The sequence below is a fragment of the Aspergillus heteromorphus genome (genome assembly GCF_003184545.1).
Source record: "Aspergillus heteromorphus CBS 117.55 chromosome Unknown BO70scaffold_69, whole genome shotgun sequence".
NCBI lineage: Eukaryota > Fungi > Ascomycota > Eurotiomycetes > Eurotiales > Aspergillaceae > Aspergillus > Aspergillus heteromorphus.
The window spans coordinates 1-14,783 of NW_020290474.1; the positions used below are offsets into that span (position 1 = coordinate 1).

A 14,783-nucleotide genomic window follows, 5' to 3' on the forward strand; every position below is an offset into this window, starting at 1 on the left:
GACCGATGGAGGGATGCGATCGATGGAGCCTGGCGGAGTTCACAGGGGAGGGTGGAAGTGGAAGTCGTTCAGGAACGAAGCACCAGGAGAATACTGTCCGATGGGCCCTGCAGGGTGGCGTCAGGCATCGACTAGTCTGTCAGTACAACGACACAAAAGCACAATTGTCAGAACTGTCAATATCTAATCTATTCTACAGACTACAGACTGATTCTCAGTCAAGGGAGAGACCGAGGATGAGGATCATCGGCGGCGGGTGGAGACGCTGCTTAGTATTGCTGCGCTCCCTGTCGTCCGTCCAGCAATTCCGGTCGGGCTAGTCGAAGAGGCCACAGGCCCAGGGGGATCCAGCCAGGGTCCTCACTTCGGTTCCAGCCGGTCAGTCAGGTACTAACTATCTCTCTAGTTCGATGTAAATTGGTAAGTAGTAAGAAACTATCCAGATCGCGGATCAGAAAACAATACTCCTCATATCATGAGACCATGACGGTTGAAAGGGGACAGACAGTCCATCAGTCAGATCGTCAGTCAGTTCTGCCCTAACCCGATTATCTCGGTCTGATGTCCGTCTCAGTCTTGTCTTCTGTCTACAATCAACATCAAGGCAGAAGAAGAAATATCGCCCACGACAAAGTACTACTTACTCTTCCATCACTCTGCAGACCATGCACCTCACTACTAGTAGTACTTACTGATCCATGTGCACAGTAAACACATACATACATCCTTTCCAATGCAGCCGGACCATCTGCATTATCCTCCGCCGACTTTAAGCTTGTTTGGTTGGGTTTCTTTTTCCACTCCACAAATTTGTGGAGTCGCTGCATTGTGACTGGTGAGGCTTATGCAATTGCACCACCACCACCACCACTGACTGCAAAAATAGAATTGAGCATAATTACCATCCACGATGCAGTATATCTATCTAGAAAGAATCTAGATAGACAGAGTACATACGTACTGTTTAGAAGCAGTGGAAGGAACGTACTAGAATTGAATTAAATTAAATATAGACATCCCAATTAACGAAACACCCTAATGACTGATGGGGTACCTTAAATGAAGAACTCCCCTCCCACTTTTTGGGAAATCCAACCTTGGCTGGTGCCGTGGTTCTTTCTGAATCTTCAGGATGGAACGACATCTACATGCAGGATAACAGGAAGGCTGCAGCTGGTTGGCTTCAAATGGTAATTTGGCTTGTTTAAAAAAAAAAAAGAAAGAAAGAAAGAAAGAAAAAAGGGGAAAGAAAAAAAAATCTTTGTATAAAAGAGAGACCTCAGAACCCCTCTAGACTCCCGAAAGGGAGACCCCCCTACAATTTCCTATATACCCACACCTAACAAATCTCCCCCTTCCCCCAACTCACCCTCACCATCGCCACCGCAGCCAAAAAATACACCCCGCCCGCCAGCAGAAACGGCAACCCGAACCACTCCGGCCCCCAATGCAGCCCCAAGCGAAACGCATACGCCAACAGCGGGCCAGAGACCACCGTGCCCAGGGACGTAACCGCCGCAGCAGACGAATACAGCGTGCCCACGCGGTCCGGCCGAACCAGCGACGTGACGAAACTGCGGCAGGACACCGCGAAGGCCGCGCCCAGCGAGAGGACCACAATGCCCAGGATCACAATCGCTCGGGAGGAGGCCGTGGCGATGATGATGAAGCCGAGCGCGGCGGTGAAGCTGCTGATCTGTGCGAGGCGCAGGTCTTTGAGCTTGCCTGGGAGGTGGAAATGCCGGGTGAGGAGGAAGGAGAGGGCGGGCGTGAGGAGGAGGAAGTTTGCTAGTGTGATTGTGCCGCGGAGGGAGATGAGGAGGCTGGACTGCGTGGGTGGGGATGGTTGTGAGTGCTTCGTTCAGTTGTTTGGTAGTTGGCGGGGGGAGGGGATAGAGGGATAGAGGGATAGTGAGGACGGAAGGGGCTTGCTTACATTGGCGATACTCCACTCGAACCGTTTCGACGTATACTGCAGCAAAAGACTCGTCGACTGTCTGCTGATGGACGTGGCGAACATCGCAAACAGACACACCGTGACGGCTGGTTTGCCCATGATGAACCGGATCGAGTCGCGGAGGGCCTGCAGTTTGCCCTTGATATACTGCCTTACACTCACGGAGCCCTTTCCAGCCGGGTCCGGCCGTGTCTCTTCCTCGTCGGGCGAGGAAGTCTTAGATTTGATGTCAGTTAGGCTCTCCGGTATGAGAAACGCACTCAATGATCCGAGCGTGGAAATCCCTAGCCCTAGCATGAATGGCATCCACGGATCACGAGTCATGAGGTATGCGCTGACTGGGGTAGCCAGGACTTCCGACAGGATCACCGCACTGGATAGGCGGAATAAGGCCGTGGCTCTAGACACGAGTAAGCAAATGGACAGTTCATCATGGTCATCCAGACAAGGGCTATGTGTGCATGCATACATCTCATCCTCGGGAAATCGGTCCGCAATCATGACCATGGCGACGGATGAGAGGGTGAGGTCTCCGCCGCCGATAATCCTCCATATTCCCGACAGCCAGACCAGTCGCAGTGGCAAGACGGTGGGATACATGCCTGGTATCGTGTGCATCAGTCGAAACCCGAAAGGCAATCCACAGGCACAAGACAGAACCAAAGCACCACTTACACACCACGCGCACCCAGATCTCCCCGAGCAGAACCCCCAGAATCCCCAAAAGAAGAACGGGTCTGCGTCCCCAGCGATCCGCCAACACGCCATATGGAACGGCCAGCAGAATGCCTACATCATGTAAGATATTCTCATCAGCCTGGACGAAGAGCATGCTGGGATTGTTGGTCACCATACCCGGCAAAAACTCCGACGTATCCTTCCACCCATTCACGAGAGCCAATTCACTCTGCACCGGCTCAGACTTACAGATACCCTCCGGTGGAATCATGCCCGCCGGGTTCCCGAGACCAGCCAGGTAATTCTGACAGACGATGTTCTCGAAGATCTTCGTTTGGGGCGCGGCAGTCAGATAGAATCCAATATCCAGGGCCAGGGTGAGCGTCGACGCTGCAATCATCACGGTCAGTTTCTGCGATCTCGACGACGATGGCTTTAGGACTTGGGTGGTCCCCAATAACGGCGCGTTTTCATCATCGCCCTCATCCTCATAATCATCACCATGGATATGTATCGTGTCTGCTGTGGTTGCCATTGGATCTGGTCTAGGATCGTTGATAGGGGTGAATGGAACGCCAACGCCAATAGACAAAATTGGATTAAGGCGGGAAACGTCAGACAGAGGGACCAAGTGCAGATAGACCCATTTATCATCACTCCCCAAGGAAAATTTCGGGGCCTAGACTAGACGAGGGAACCGCTAACGGGGTCTTTGGGTCTCAATCCCTGGACGAACTACTGCTGCTACTCGGCGCTAGCGACCAAATATCGCACTGGCGTCTCTATACCCCTCCCCCCGAGCCCTGAAGTGAGATAAGAAGATACAGAGACGGTCTGTTATAGGCTTAACCGTTTAGCAAAAAAAAAAAGAAAAGAAAAGAACGACCAAAATATCAAATAGGATATTCGAGGGTCCGTGGAGATCGATCTGTGGACCAATCGGCTTAACATGTCATCTCATCTGCATGGATGGGGACGACGTATCATCTAGACTAACTATCTGTTATTGGAGAGCCTAGGGCTGAGTTGTCTCGGGACTAATCCTACACGCGGATTTATGGAGAGCTATGCTGGAGGCACCGTGGGTCAGTATTGAACCTGGGCCGTGTAATCGGTATATTAATCAAAATATGAGTATCAGTATCTAACTATATCACACATGTACAAAATCATTAGGACTCCCTCTCGCGTCGCGTCGTATCTCCTTCGCACGACCGCGCATCCACCCCATCCCATAACGATTTATTCTATTCTATTGGGCAGCCTTGTCCATCTTATCCACATCATCCGCCGAACCATTAACCGCTTCCGCAACAGCAGCGCCAAACGCACTAGCCCTGGGCCCAAACTCAACTCCACTGAGAATAACCCCGCTAAGGAACTCCAGTCCCGCAACAAACGCGCACAGGAGGCTGGCGATGAAGAAGTGGCTGATGGTCGTGCCGATGTCCAGCCAGGAGCCTTCGTCGCGGACCATGTAGAAGAAGTTCATGGTCATGATGTCGGAGATGGCCATCACGACCATGAAGAGGGCGCTCGGCGCGACTTCGAGTTTGCGGTTCAGGATGCCCAGGTTGCCGCTGATGATGGCGAAGGGGATGAGGATTTTCAGTATCAGGAGTGCGCCCTGGGCGAAGGGGTTGAAGACGGGGATGAGGCGGACGACACTCTCTAGTGAGAATGAGGAGACGGATGCGATGTTACCCGTGCTGAAGAAGGCGGATTGCAGGAGGAAGAAGAAGAATAGGGCGACACGGGTGTCGGAGATGCTGAGGGTGCGGTATTGGTATGCGTGACCCTCGACGATGGCCGTGGCATTCGCGCGAGGCTTCTCTGGAGTGGTGGTGGAGTTGGTGGGCGCGGGTGTGTTGTAGACGTAGATGGCATGCTCGAGCCGGACCCAGGTGACTAGGGTGATGCAGAAGACGAAGTAGAAGAGGCCTTCGTAGGAAATGGTGAGGATGACGAATGTCGGGGAGAAGGTGAGGAAGAGGACCACCAAGCGGTGCAGGTAGTGGCTGTTTGGATACAGTCGGTGGAGGAATGGAAGGAGAAGTGACACAACTGCACGTGGATTAGATTTGTTCAACTGGCGCTGGAGTCAGGCTTGGTGCTTACCCAAGACGAACCAACCAACCACTTGGTTGCCAAATGGAAGTCCTTGTTTGGACTGCAGGGCTGCTGTGCTGGATCTCGTGACTATCAGGGCAAGGATAACCATGCCCAGCTGCTCCAGTTAGTGTCTTCCTGTGCCTGTACTCGGGTCGGGATGATCATACCTGCGCGCCGATGATCGTGCGTGAGCCGCAGCGGGAAATGGCAATGGGCGACTCGTCCGAGGACTTCTTCTGTCCCAAAACAAAGTCCTCAAACAGTAGGTACAATAGCCCAGTGAGGAACATCAACAGGGCACCGCATGTTCTACGGACTGTTAGTTTCAGTCACCCATAGCGCGGGATTCACATACATAAGACCAATGTCTTCGACCTTGTTGGCAGGGAGCAAAGTGAAAATACTCATCAAGAGACAGCCAACGGCCCACGAAACGAGAAGACCGCCATGCTTTTTTACAAACCCGATTCCGTGTAGTAGAGGCCAAAAAGCACCCAAGATGAAGCAAACGGTAAAGATCTCCCGGCGGAAGTATGATTGAACCTGGCAACGTTAGCAGGCTCTCACCCTCAAGGACATACAACGTACCAGGGCCTCCAGAATGCCCACAAAAACCAGCAGCTGAATTGCAAACACGACATAGCCACTTGGGGATTGGACGTGACTCATCAGAATCGCGCGGCCAGCAAGCAAAGCCTTGCGCCGGGCGAACACCTCTTCCCAGAAAAAGACCGGGAAGACACCGTAGAAATAGTACCGCCATGAGGACTGCTGGTAACAAAAGACCGAGAAAAGTCCCACAAGAAGAGACGAGAAAAACATCGTGCTTAATACTGAACGGTTCGACTCGGAAGTGCCGTGAAGAACATGCAGGTCAATAACGGTGGTCAGAGCATAGGCAATCCAGCCCAGGTACCCAAGCGTGACAATCGTCCTTAAAAAGAGCCAGTCATATGTTTGCAGATAACGCAGGCCTTGCAAGGCCGTGACGAGGAGAGCGGAAGACATCTCAATTGATTCCTCGTAGGAGCCTCTTGCGATAGTAGCCTTGATCTCTTCCAGGTGTTCATCCACCGAGTTCTGGCCATGATCAGCCAGAGGCTCAAAAGGCTTGTATCGAAGCAGGTCGGCCTTTTTCTGCTCCTCCTTCACCCGGTACATTTCCAAAACCGCCTGTGTGTTCGCGAGCGCGGCGAGAGCCTTGTCCTTGGGACTGGCATCCAAGTAGTCCAAAGGTAGTCTACCCACGGAGTTGGTGGGAAAGTCCAGCCCAGTCAAATATGCCATGAGAGCTGCGACATCCGCCTGCTCGACATCGTTGCGCTGGATGCCGTCGAAGCCCCAATCAGACGAAACACCATCCTCATGCCCCGAGAGCGTCCCTTCCATGGAGTAGCGAGGGCCAGCCACGCCGGAACCCCACACCACCAAGGGTGTCCTGGTGTTGTCAGGATGACCATCTCCGTGACTGCCCCAGTCGCTCATTCCGTGGTCGGCCGTGAAAACGAAAGCTGTCTCATCGTCCCCGTAGAACTCCTCCACCAGCTTGGTGATTTCCTGCACCCCCTTGTCCACCAGCTTGATGTTCCTGAGGTATTCCTTCGAGTACGGGCGGAAGTAGTGACCGGTCGTGTCCAGGCCGAGGAGGTGCAGGAAGAAAACCAACTTGTCCTCCCGCAGCTTCGCATCCAACACGGGATCGGTGCGAGCGGACTCAAAAAGCGCCTTCACCTTATCAAAGACCCAGATGTCAAGCCCCGTTGCATCGGTAGTGAAGTCCTCCAGCTCTTCCCCGTACGACTCCGCATCCACCCTCCCAGGAACCGCGCCCTCCTGAAACATGGGAAGAATATCGCGACTTCCCCAGCTCCACGTATGGCGACTCCGGTTGAACACGCTGTCGAAGTTCACCGGGTTCAGCTTCCACCCCGTTGTGACCGCCGACACATCCTCGTATAACCCCGCAATAAGCGCAACGTGGCCCGGCCGCGATTCTGTGGGAACTCGGGTGTGGGAGATTCCGAAGGTGCCGTGGGACAGGACGCGGGATCGAATATACGGCGCAAGGTAGACGGGCTCGCTGTCCTCGCCCTCCGCATCGTCGGGGTCGGGTAATGCCTGGAAGGCTTTATCGGCGCGCAGGCCATCGGCGACGAACAGGACGAGACGTTTGGCGGGGGCAGCGGCATTGGGCCCTCGTTCGACACGGAACGATCGCATGCCACTGACAATGGGACTGACGAAGTAAATGTCGAAGATCGAGTAGACATAGATCAGGTGGAAGACCAGCGCGAGGGTGAGAAACCCTACGCGGCCGAGACGCGCCATGATTTCCGCACCAGGGGATCGGCTCAGAAGGGATTAAGGAGAGGAATTGGGTTCGGAGAAAGTGTGCGAACCATTAGAAGGAGGAAATAGGTCGTGAAAGAAGAAAGAACGGCGAGAGAGGGGGGGGGGTGAGGCGAAAGCAACAGCCAGCGTCCTCCGTCGAGCTCAGGGAGAGCACTTTTCCGCGGTGCCTGGACGAGATGGGGGAGGACTCAGGCATCCGGGGGAAGACCCGCAGCCAATCGGGGGCGCCTGACTCGACACGGCCGGCGGTACGGCCGCCCGCAGGGTCCCCGGGCGCAGCACCCTGGGCTTGGACCAGTACATCCACTCAGGTACCCTGCCATACTGCGGTGGTTGGTCGGTACTTCGATGGAGGTATCTACTCCGTACCTTTTCCTCCTCCCTCCTCCCTACTTATGCCTGCTACCAGACCCTCATCTCCTACGATCCTGTCAGTGAAGATCTAAATCCCAAGCCGCTCCAGTGACACCTCAAGCCACCCTAACTATCCAGCATCTCAGTACTCCGTACCAACCATACCATCAAATGATCAACCAGGTAACTATAGCCTAACATAAGCAACACTCACAACCACTCTAAAAATAACCCGCCCGCCAATTAATCGATGGCTGTACGACTAGATACGGACTACGGAGAGGAGAACGGAGTGCTCCGTCGAACTCCACTACTCAGTAGCTATACTAGGGGGCTAGGCCCAGCCCTCTCGTCTTAGAGGCTTAGTGTCTCCGGCTGGCTGATGGGGACAATGCAACCCTTTGCTATCAGGAGTCACCCGGTGCAGTATCATTCCTCCGTGCTAGTCTCTATCTCGATATCTGCTGTCGAATTGCAGTTGCCATAACTAATCGACGAAGATTCGCAATCGCATGACTCAGCGGGATCACATGGCAGAGCACAGACAGCCCGCAGCACGTGATTCGCGATCTGGCCACCTGCAGTCGACTAAGAGTAGCTCTGTGGTGATAGAAGGGCAATCCTCCGACCGTAAGCCGACGCAGTCTACTCCGTAGCCCTCAAGTAGGTACCTACTCCTACTGTGCAGGAATTGGGTGCTGGAGGAATCCTCGTAATGCAGAACAGTATTGTAATTAATCCGTGTACGTGGCCAATGCCCAAAACGTGCCGATCGCCGGGGGGGCTGTACGGTACATTTACCACGCCCATAATGTACTGTACGTACCGGTACGCCACCGGGCGACGTCAAGGGTCAAGCACTCCGTACAGCCAGCGAGAGAGGAATCCGGACCAGCCCAGCTTCAGCGAGGAAGTCCTCTTGCCGATCCAACATCTCTCCCGAAGTCTCCTCAATCTCTGCTGTCCCCCCCCGCTGCTTTCACCGCGACCCTCCAGATAATTCCCCCCGGTCGCTTTCCTCCTCCTCCTCCTCCTCCTCCTTCAGCCCTGAGACAGCCATCAGCCACCCCGCCCTGCCGACGTTTGATCTGCCGACTGAGTCGTCATCACAAGGAGACTAACCTCCCAAGTCCAGTCCATACTTACTCGCCCATCCCGCGCCTCCCCCCCCCAACCTCCCACGCCCGCCTCAACTCCTATCGCCTCTGTTCTGCCTGGCCTCGGCATCGAGCGATTTAGCCTGTCCTCCGTTTCACCTCGTCGAATCGAAGCCACCCCCTCCCCGAAACGTCGTTCGCCGTTAGATCCCGTGCCACTCCGAGCTTCAGGACACGGATGCGATAACGACCAGTCCGGATGACGAATGGTCTGTCGTAGAGACCTCCGATGGCAATTTGTGCCTGGGCGATCTCACACGCAACACTGAGCTCCTCCCGGAGACCTACGACCCCGCCCCTCCTCAAATCTACCCTCCATCCTTGTCGCCAGGGATGAGTTCCTACGGCGGCTTTGCCGACGTCTTTAGCCTTGGGACCGCCAGCACAACCAACACCAGCCGGAGATCTACCTCCACCGTCCGATCGCGCACCCGCCGCCTGATCTCGTTCAGCGAGGACGATGTCGGCGAGCATGGGAGACAAATGCAGTCCGCCGGGCTGTCCTCGATGCTATCCCCAGAGGCCTCCGCGGTTCGCTCCCGCGGAGCCACGCCTTCCCCTAACCCGTCCCGCGGAGTGTCCCCCATACCAATGAGACATCCCTCGCGAGCAACCGAGGCGGCCAGCCGCAGCCGGGGCAATAGTTCATTAGGTGGGTTCCACGAGGGAAAGAGCGCACCGAACTTCGCTGAATCGTCGCGAGCGGCCGTAGACTTCTTGGATTCCTCGTGGTCCTCGCTCCAGAGTCTGGCTTCGTCGGTTTTAGGGAGCGATATCGCACGCCCGGCCCCCAATGGGACCGCGAAGACGCATGTCCGGAAACCATCGCGTTCGGACCCCTACATGAGACCCCCCGCGCGGGCAACATCTGCAACGTGGGGCCCCTCGGGCGCGGCCACAACGGAGATTGGCAGCGGGACCAAGGAAGAAAGACAGGCGTTGGTGCAGGCAAAGAAAAGAGAAGCGTTATTGCTGGCGGACACGGGTCCGGCTTGGGGGCCCAACCCCCGGCATAAGCGGCGGGATTCCAGCGACCACCCGGGTCATTCGAACGTTGACCCCGAGCACGACGAGGAAGCTCTGGCATACATCCATCATGTGCAAGCAACGGACACGATTACGGGTGTTACCATACGATATGGCTGCCAGCCGGCGGTGTTCCGGAAGGCCAACGGATTTTGGCCTAGCGATAGCATCCAGGGCCGGAAGACCGTCCTTCTGCCGGTGGACTCTTGTTCGGTCAAAGGACGGCCCATTCGGCCTAAAATAGAAGAGGAGGACTTTTTGGGGGATGGGAGCGAGTCTCTAGAAGACATGAACGGAAGCTCCATCGCCCCCACATTATCACCCGTCAAGGCAATGTCTGCAGATGCGTCCGAGACGGAAGGTGACCGCGTCTGGACGCACGGGTCATGGGTGCAGATTGAGGGATTCCCCGCCCCGGTGGAAATCGGCCGCGTCCCTCGAAGAGCATTGGGCTTCTTTCCCAGGACCCGGCGGAAATCCGTATCGTACACCGACTCGGCGCCTTCCCCGGCATCCGGCCGGGGAGGGTCGTTCAGCATCTCCTCATCGTCTTCGCCCGTTGAACCGCCCTCCGTCCAGCCTGCTATATTCCCCTGGACTCGGCGGCCGCATGCAGACTCGTCCGCGTCACGCACTTCCGCGAAATCGAAGCCCGGAGGTCGCCATCAACGCCAGCGCAGCGGTCTCCAGCTATCTGGGCCGGGCGTTGGCACCCTCGATGACTCGACGGCCCCCGGGCCAGCACTGGACGGTCTCAGCAAATTTTTCGCCCAGCACCTGCCGAATCTTGCCCTTGAGACTCCTCCGCCGAACTTTGAGAACTCGGACAGTGCTGCGGCTGCGGCGAACACCCCCACGGGGCTGGACAACCTCGGTGGAGCCGTGGAGTCGTGGGTTCGGAAGATGACAACGCGCGCGAAGGCCAGCTTCAACGAGCTACAGCAGCCGCCGAGCAACCCGACCAGCGATCCCGCACAGGTCGTCGGACGGCGCGGGACGGGAGATCTCATCGAGCTGAACGACGGGTTAGAGTCGCGCGCCTCCTCGAACCTCATCGCCGAAACCCGGTGGAAGCCCGACCTGGTTCGATCCGAGGGAAGCTCCCTGCGGGGGCGTTTCCCCAGTCCATCCCCCGGGACGAGCCGGACTCGTTCGGGGGCTGATCGGGCGAAGGACGATTGATCATCCGAGCTACGCGTGGCCGTTTGCTTCCTTCTTAATATCTATTTCCTGTTTGGCTCGATGGCAGAGTCACCTGTCACCTGCTGGGCGATCAGGCATTTAACTTCAGCGATACAACACCCTCTCCCCTACCCTCGTGCACCCCGCATAGCACGACGCGACGGACGCTGCGTCGTCCGACGACTGTAATTGATGTGGCTTTTGTTTGGACTGGGGACATCCTACTGTGTTCATTTTGTACTTAGAGCGGTGCCGTTGGGGGATCAATGGCACCGGACCGTGCGTGTCTCAGCATCGGACGATGATGCGATGAGGGGACCATCCGCTAGAATAATATATTCATCCGTCGTTATACATAGGCTTTGAGCTGCAGCGGGAGGGAATTCTTCCATCCATCCATCCCCAGCCCTCTGCACTCTGCACTCCACACTGCCCTGCAGTCAATCACTCGCTCACTCACCTACTCACTCAACCGCTCAACCAACCATAGTATGTTCATAACCATGCCATGCAAGGAAGAACATAACATCCGACCAGTCATTCCACCCCAACCCATCACCCTCCCATCCCTCAAACCCTCAAACCCTCAAACCCTAAACCCCATCTCTTAACTCCGACCCCAACCCAACCCAACGGATAAATCCCCCCAAACTTCCACCTATAACAAGATAACCCCGCAACCCCGAGTCTGGGGTACATGCATGCAAATATCCGTGCAACTGCTCAGACCGTCCGTCCAAGGTTGATCCATGTCTGTCGGTGTTGGGCAAGCTTTTTGTCTGGCGGTTTAGTGGAAGTCTCACTTGGTAATATGGGATAACTTGGCAGATAGCCTGAGGGCTGGGTGGGGTTGACTAAGGGAGAATGGGGGTTAAATAGTGAGGGGAGGGATTCTGCAGCGTGTATATTTCATGTCAGTGATTGAGTGCTTAAACATGGCGATGGCGATTCCGGGTGTCTCAGGGCTGGCGGTAGCCCTGACTCGGACTCTGACTCTGGCGCTGGCTACATTGGGGGCTGCTTTGCCGGGTTCATCAGCAGCAGCAGCAGCAGCAGCATCCTCATTCTCCTCTTCAGTTCATGTTACCTTACACACTACTCCCTCTTCTTCTGCTTCTGCTTCTGCTTATCCCTTCATCCCAACCGTCACCCTTCATCCCCAATCCCGACCCCAATCTGCCAACAAAACCATCATCATCGGCCGCTCCCTTCCCGAATTCAACCAGGACCTCTTCCTCGGCATCAAATTCGCCAACGAGCCCGTCCGCTTCACGCCCTCCGTGCTGAAGTCCACATACACCGCGGAGGACAGCAACTCCGGCCCGTATGACCCGTCTGCATTGGGGGTGTCCTCCACCTCCACTTCAGATACGATCCTCTACAACGCAACCGAATACGGCTACGACTGTCCCGGCTACGGCTCCGACGACGACGAGCTCGAAGAACTCGGCTGGGTCAAGTACAGCGAGGACTGCCTGAATCTGAATGTCGTTCGGCCGCAGGGTGAACAGGGGACGTTGTTGCCTGTCATGGTGTGGATTTTTGGAGGTGGGTGGATGGAGGGGGCGACGGCTGATCCGAGGTATGGCTTTCTTTTCTTTTTTTCTTTCTTTCTTTCTTTCTTTCTTTCTTTCTTGATGATTGGATTGTGTTGGGGGTGAGGGAAGGGGTAGAGGGAGATAATATGTGAATTGTGTGGATGTGCTGAGTATGCGATGTGCGCAGGTATAACATGAGTTACATCCTGCGTCAGGGCGCAGTAAATGGGAAGCCGGTGATCGGCGTCTCGATCAATTACCGGGTTGCGATGTTTGGGTTTTTGGATTCGGAGGAGGTCATGGTTTGTCTATCCCCTCCCTGCCTTCCCTCCTTGGTCTTCATGGGCATGAATATGGATGTGTGCATGGTAGGAGTAGCGCTAACAGCCTCTGACCAGGCATCCGGCAACACCAACCTCGGTCTTCGAGACCAGCGCGTCGCCATGCACTGGGTGAAGCAGAATATCGCGGCCTTCGGGGGCGATCCGGAGAAGATCACTATCTGGGGGGAGTCGGCGTGCGTATACCGCCACCTACTTATCAAAGATGGGCAATTGCGCCAATCTAACTAACTGGTTGGTTGTAGAGGTGCATACAGTGTGGGTGCACACCTGGTGACTAATGATGGTGATGATGAGGGTCTTTTTCGGGCTGGTATGTTGACTTCGTCCTTTTTTTTCTCTCAACTTATTTTATCTGGTCTGGACTGACTCAATCAGCTATCATGGAGTCTGGAAACGCAGTCGGGCCTCCCTGGAATGGCACGGACTGGTACCAGCCTATGTATGATGAGCTGGTGAATAAGACTAAGTATATTTACCTCTTCTCCTGCCCAACACACCTACCAGATACACAAGACACAATACTAGACACACACATACCCACATTCTCTCTTTCTCTTCCCCCTCCTTGGAACAAACACTAACAACAAAAGCTGCACCACCTCCCTCGACACCCTGCAATGCCTCCGCGACGTCCCCTTCCCCACCTTCTACAACCTCGCCTACAACGGGCTCGAATGGTTCGGCACCATTGACGGCACCTTCATCAAAGAATTCCCGCAGATCAGCATCACGGAGGGCCGCTTCGCCAAAGTGCCCATCCTGCATGGCACCAACACCGACGAGGGAGTGAGCTTCGGGACAACGGGGACGGACACGGATGCGGGGTGTATTGAGCAGTTGATGGGTGAGTTTACCTATCCAAAGCACGAAAACAAACCCAGCCCCAGTCTCGGGAACCTTGGGCCCTATTACTCTGATATACACCCCTATATCCACATCATACCCATATCCATACTCATACTCATACGAACCCAATGTCAACACTAACATCAATCACCCCCAGCATCCAAAAGATGGGTCCTCACAGAAACCGAAGCAACCACCATCCTCTCGCTGTACCCCAACATCTCGGCGCTGGGCTGTCCCTACGGCTGGGGAAACACCACCTGGCCGTCCAAGGGCTACGAATACAAGCGGTACGAGTCCATCGCGGGTGACCTAGCCATGTACGCGCCCCGTCGTCTGCTGGGCACGCACATGGCGCAGTATGAGCCGAACGTCTACGCTTACCGGTGGGATGTCGCCGCGCTGAATGATTCGAGTACCATTGGGGTGGAGCATTTTGCTGAGGTGAGAGGGTCCTTTCATTTGAATACCTATCTACCTCTGGTATTCTTGATCCAGTGGAGAAGAGGAAATAGGGGGGGAACGTGTTTACTGATGCTGTACTGATATTTGATGCTGATGCTGATGCTGATGGTATGCTATGATATGATATGGTGACAGATCCCCTTCGTCTTCGCCAACCCGGTCCAGAACATCACCGCACTGGGATCGGATCCTGCGCGTCTGGAACTGGGCGATCTGGCCGCGAGGATGTGGACGGCTTTTGCGACGGATTTGGATCCGAATGGGCATGGGGGTGTGTATTTCCCTTCCTCCTTCTCCTTTCCTCCTCCTCTCCTCCGCCTCCTATTCCCTTCCTTCCTTCCTTCCTTCCTTCCTACCTACCCTACCCTACCCTACCCTACCTACTATCTTCTATTCCAGACACACAGAGATAATTCTCTCCCTCCCTCCCCCCCCCCCATTCTTATTCTTATCCTTCTCCCCTGCTTTATCAGTCAGTAACCCGCAATGGCGAATCAGAACTAACAATCGGAAATATGAAATGAATTAGTATCCAACATCCCCACATGGCCAACATACAATCCCTCTGATCCCCAAGACTTTGTCTTCCAGCTTCCCAGGACGGACAGTTATGTGGAGGCGGATACGTATCGCGCGGAGGGCATGGCGTATATTAATTCGATTGCGCGGTGAGGGGTATATACATATATATATACATATACATATACATATGCATTTGTTTCATATTCAGGTACACGTATAGTATGTACAATATACACAGTGGAGGAGGGGA

At 55.0% G+C, this 14,783-nt stretch overlaps 4 protein-coding genes across 4 annotated transcripts; 2 read left to right on the forward strand and 2 right to left on the reverse strand.

Annotated features, from left to right (window-relative positions):
• Nucleotides 1-921: 921 nt before the first annotated feature.
• On the reverse strand, nt 922-3,192 carry BO70DRAFT_391088 (putative MFS multidrug transporter; the record flags this gene model as incomplete). The annotated part of the gene is made up of 6 exons (XM_025546208.1): nt 2,813-3,192; nt 2,633-2,746; nt 2,427-2,559; nt 1,937-2,357; nt 1,370-1,828; nt 922-936 (listed from the first exon to the last, which is right to left on the reverse strand). Exons 1-6 carry the CDS (start codon nt 3,168-3,170, stop codon nt 922-924), a joined length of 1,500 nt encoding a protein of 499 aa, XP_025394185.1. The 5' UTR covers nt 3,171-3,192.
• Nucleotides 3,193-3,753: 561 nt separating this feature from the next.
• Nucleotides 3,754-7,187, reverse strand: BO70DRAFT_433636 (mannose-ethanolamine phosphotransferase MCD4). Its single transcript, XM_025548425.1, has 5 exons — nt 5,336-7,187; nt 5,103-5,290; nt 4,915-5,056; nt 4,754-4,862; nt 3,754-4,699 (listed from the first exon to the last, which is right to left on the reverse strand). The coding sequence occupies exons 1-5, from the start codon at nt 7,073-7,075 to the stop codon at nt 3,888-3,890; spliced, it is 2,991 nt and encodes a 996-aa protein (XP_025394186.1). The 5' UTR covers nt 7,076-7,187; the 3' UTR covers nt 3,754-3,887.
• A 1,328-nt stretch (nt 7,188-8,515) lies between these two features.
• BO70DRAFT_367061 (putative LysM domain protein) lies at nt 8,516-11,174 on the forward strand. The gene has a single exon (XM_025544492.1). The coding sequence runs from the start codon at nt 8,944-8,946 to the stop codon at nt 10,816-10,818; it is 1,875 nt and encodes a 624-aa protein (XP_025394187.1). The 5' UTR covers nt 8,516-8,943; the 3' UTR covers nt 10,819-11,174.
• Nucleotides 11,175-11,759: 585 nt separating this feature from the next.
• Nucleotides 11,760-14,683, forward strand: BO70DRAFT_347217 (putative triacylglycerol lipase (LipA); the record flags this gene model as incomplete). Its single annotated transcript, XM_025541578.1, has 9 exons — nt 11,760-12,400; nt 12,544-12,658; nt 12,755-12,873; nt 12,943-13,010; nt 13,076-13,166; nt 13,291-13,544; nt 13,704-13,990; nt 14,147-14,282; nt 14,541-14,683. 9 exons carry the CDS (start codon nt 11,760-11,762, stop codon nt 14,681-14,683), a joined length of 1,854 nt encoding a protein of 617 aa, XP_025394188.1.
• Between the last annotated feature and the right edge of the window lie 100 nt (nt 14,684-14,783).